General features: G+C 63.9%; 1 protein-coding gene across 1 annotated transcript in view; it reads left to right on the forward strand.

The window, feature by feature from the left end:
* Nucleotides 1–3,434, forward strand: part of UBALD1 (UBA like domain containing 1) — a gene marked incomplete at its 5' end in the record, with an annotated part of 5,915 nt that overhangs the window by 1,583 nt on the left and 898 nt on the right. Inside the window, 2 exon segments of the mRNA XM_027773214.1 lie at nt 2,986–3,048; nt 3,346–3,434. The exon segment at nt 3,346–3,434 is cut by the window's right edge and continues 80 nt beyond it. Coding sequence (XP_027629015.1) covers nt 2,986–3,048; nt 3,346–3,434 — 152 coding nt within the window.

Consider the following 3,434-nt stretch of genomic DNA (forward strand, 5'->3'; position numbering starts at 1 on the left):
GGGCCGGAGGGGGGAGCCGCTCCGAGAGTGCGGTGCGGGGGTCCGTGTGCGGCGGCCGGCGGCGTGAGCGCACACGTACATGTGCATTTGTGTTTACGCACGCTCTGCGCCCTGGCGTCAGCGGGGCACCGCGAAGGCTGGGCATGTGGGCATGTCGGCGCGTGTGCCCACGTAGCCTGCCCGGTGCATTCAGCGTGTACGCATGGGCGTCTTCGCAGATGGTGCCCGCACCGGGTAGTGTGATGTGTACTCACTGCCCGGAGCCACAGTGGCGTGCTGGAGTCGCACGCGGGAGCACACCAGTGCATCTTGGGGTCCCTCTTCAGAGCTGGGCTCTGGTGGTCCGTGGAGGGCCACCAGGCAAACCCTTACCTGCGCAGGGGCACCAGGGATGGTTGGCAGGCCAGCTGGCGGGCGGTGGGTCTGACCCGCCTGGCACCCACTGCCAACCCGACCTGTAGGGTATCGTGCCCACAGCCTATGCTGCCAGGAGGTTGCCTGACCTTCCCTAACCTGAAGATCCCAGGAGTAAACCTAGGGGTGAGGCCTGAGCTCCTTACCCGGTAGGGCCCCAGCATCGCAGGTCTGAGTGTCTGTGCCCAGCCAGGGAACAGAAACCTGTCTCTCCAGGATGGGGTGCCTTCCTGGGGAAGGTATTTGAGCCTGCAGCAGGAGGCACCAGGAGTTAGGGCACTCGGTGGCTCAGCCTTCTGGGTTCAAGATGGGATGAGAATGCCCCAAGCTTAGGACACACTGGGAGTGGGAGGGCAACCGCTGCCTGTGGGCCAGCTTGGCTTCCTGCTCCCCTCTCAGACCTGCAGCCTTCACCCCAGGAGACGAGAGGCTGCTGTGCCCCTCTGGCCACAGTCTCTGTGTCTGGGGGGGCACCCTGTAAGGAGTGAATGGCCAGTCCACTGCCCCCTCGCCCCAGGCGGCCCACCTCCCCTCCAGCAGCCCTAACCCACCCCATGTGTCTCCAGGGCTGGATGTGGCAAAACTTGCAAAACCACATTCAAGGCAGGCTCTTGCTGGAGCCCCACGACTGCAGACAGGCTCACTCCCCGCCTGGGCCTGGGCAGGCAGGTGTCCATGGGAAGCAGGTCCTGTCCAGCCTCAGAGCAGGCACCCAGGATCTGGGTACCCAGGCTGCTCCTTCCACAGGACAGCGACAGCAGTTGAATTGAAACTGTAGCTTTAAGATTGTAGTGTCAGGAAAACTCTGGAGAGACTGGAGCCACTCGCAGGGTGGGGGCTCTCCTGGGGCCCAGGGTTCTCTTGAGTCTGGGTTTTGCCATCTTTGAGGTGGGGGACACCAGGAAGGCTCATGTGAGTTAACTGAACCCCCAAACCTTGGGTTCTGCATGGGACTGGATGAGGGGTGCTTTTGGTTAACCGGCCCCCCTCTGCACGCTGGCCCCACCGGCAGTGTTCTCAGGCCGCGTTTCTGGGTCACATTCTCTGATTCAGGTGCTAATGGGGGCAGGAGGCTGGGGGAGGGGCTCGGTCTGGCGGTGGGTGCCGCCTCTGCTTCTCCTGCAGACTCTACTGTGGCTTCTGGAGGAAGGGGCTGGGACTGTCACCTCGACTCCTGGGTTGGGGGTTGCAAATGCTGGGGAAGCGGTGGGCTCTGTCTGGGGTTCTTGGAGTCAGGGGAGGTGTGGAGAGACCAGCTCCCATGCGTGAGCTCCCACACCCATTTGGGTGTCTCCAGCAGGAAATTCCCAGAATAAATCATTGAATTTACTTAAAAAAAAAAAAAAAAAAACTAACAAAAGTCCTGAGGGCAAGCCCTGGGAGTCGCCTGGGCGTGTGGGGCGGGGAGGGGCCAGGAAGTCACGCTGGCGACGGCATGGGGGCTGCCTGCCGCAGTGGCTCCAGGGCCAGGCCTGGGACTTGGCGGGGTCCTGTGGACCCTCACACACTCGACGGGCTCCCTCCGCACCTGCACGAGAGCAGGCCGCCTCTCGACTCCCTCCAGCGGCAGGGTGCCTACGCCTGGACTTGCCAGGTGCCAGCCCCTCCTGGGTCACCTGCGACCTCTTTCCTTTCCCACACCCTCCTATTGGTCCTGCAGGGTCACAGCCCAGAGTCCTAACCCCTTCCTAGCCCAGTGACCCTGAAGTGCTTTACCTTCCGGCCTCCCTGTCCTGAGACGCCTGGTCCCAGTCCGTGCCTAAGGCTGCTGTGGCACAACACACACGGTTTTGGTGGAGCCTTGCCAGGCGTTGGCACCTTGTTCGGCGGGCGTCAGGTGCCCAGCACAGTGCTGGCAATAACAGGTGGCCAGGGAGTGGGCATGAGTGCTGCGCGATGTCCTGTGCCAGGCCCAGCCCCGCCCAGGGCGCCACCCTGCACTGCCACCCTGGGAACCTTCGTGGGCAGTCAGCCGGGCTAGTGAACAGACCCGGCCCTCAGCTCAGGCTCCCGCAGCTGGACCGTGGGCATCTCAGGAGGTCGCTGCTGCAAGGGGGGCCTCAGAAGCCCCTAGTCCATTTTCCTTTTGGTACAGATGAAGAAACAGGCCCAGGCGGGGGCCAGAGGTCTGCCAGGGCAGAGTCGTGCTGAGCAGCAGGTCTCGCCCTTCAGACTCTGGCCCCTGCGTGACCCCGAGGTCACTGGTGAGGAAGCATCCTGGGGGAAGTGTGGCAGCTGGCCCCAGCGAGGTAGTGGCAGAGCCAGGCAGGCCGGACTGCGTGGGGGCCGCGGCCATCTCCTGGCCGCCTGGCGAGGCTGTGTCAGTCAGGGTGAAGGTCCTGCCTGCTCCCAGGCCTGCAGCGAGGCCAGGAGTGTGAAGGCAGGACTCTGCAAAGCCTAGAGCCGCCCGCCTGCTGGTGGGGAGCAGTTTCGTAAGGGCTGTGTGGGAACGGCCAGGCTGGTCCTTGCTCGCGCCGGTTCCAGCTGTCCTGGCTCACCCTCTCTCCTCCGGTGGCCAGGTCAGGCTAGTGCCAGGCTCCAGAAGGTGAGTGTAGGCCTTTCTTCCTGCAGACGGCCCTCAGCGCCTTTTTCCAGGAGACCAACATCCCCTACAGCCACCACCACCACCAGATGGTAAGCCTCCCCTGGAGCTCGGCCTCCCTGTAAAACAGGGTGGTGGTGCTCCGCCCCCTGCAGCCTCCCGAGGGAATGGGGGCCACTAGGAGGGCCTCGTACCCCAGAGCCGGTGGGTGCTCTGCCTTCCAGGGCCCCAGTGTGAGCCCCTGTGGGGTGGGCCAGCTGGGGTTCAGGGTTCAGCCCTGGTGGCATGTGGGGAAGGGACTTAAAGGGTTCCTTCCAGCAGCAGGCTGGGCACACCTGTCCTCTTCCAGGAGCCTCCAGAAAGCTGACCCTCCCTCTCCTTCCCCGCAGATGTGCACTCCTGCCAACACCCCTGCCACGCCCCCCAACTTCCCTGACGCCCTCACCATGTTCTCCCGTCTCAAGGCCTCCGAGCGCTT

The sequence above is a fragment of the Tupaia chinensis genome, unplaced genomic scaffold (genome assembly GCF_000334495.1).
Source record: "Tupaia chinensis unplaced genomic scaffold, TupChi_1.0 Scaffold000042_2, whole genome shotgun sequence".
In the NCBI taxonomy this organism is placed as follows: domain Eukaryota; kingdom Metazoa; phylum Chordata; class Mammalia; order Scandentia; family Tupaiidae; genus Tupaia; species Tupaia belangeri.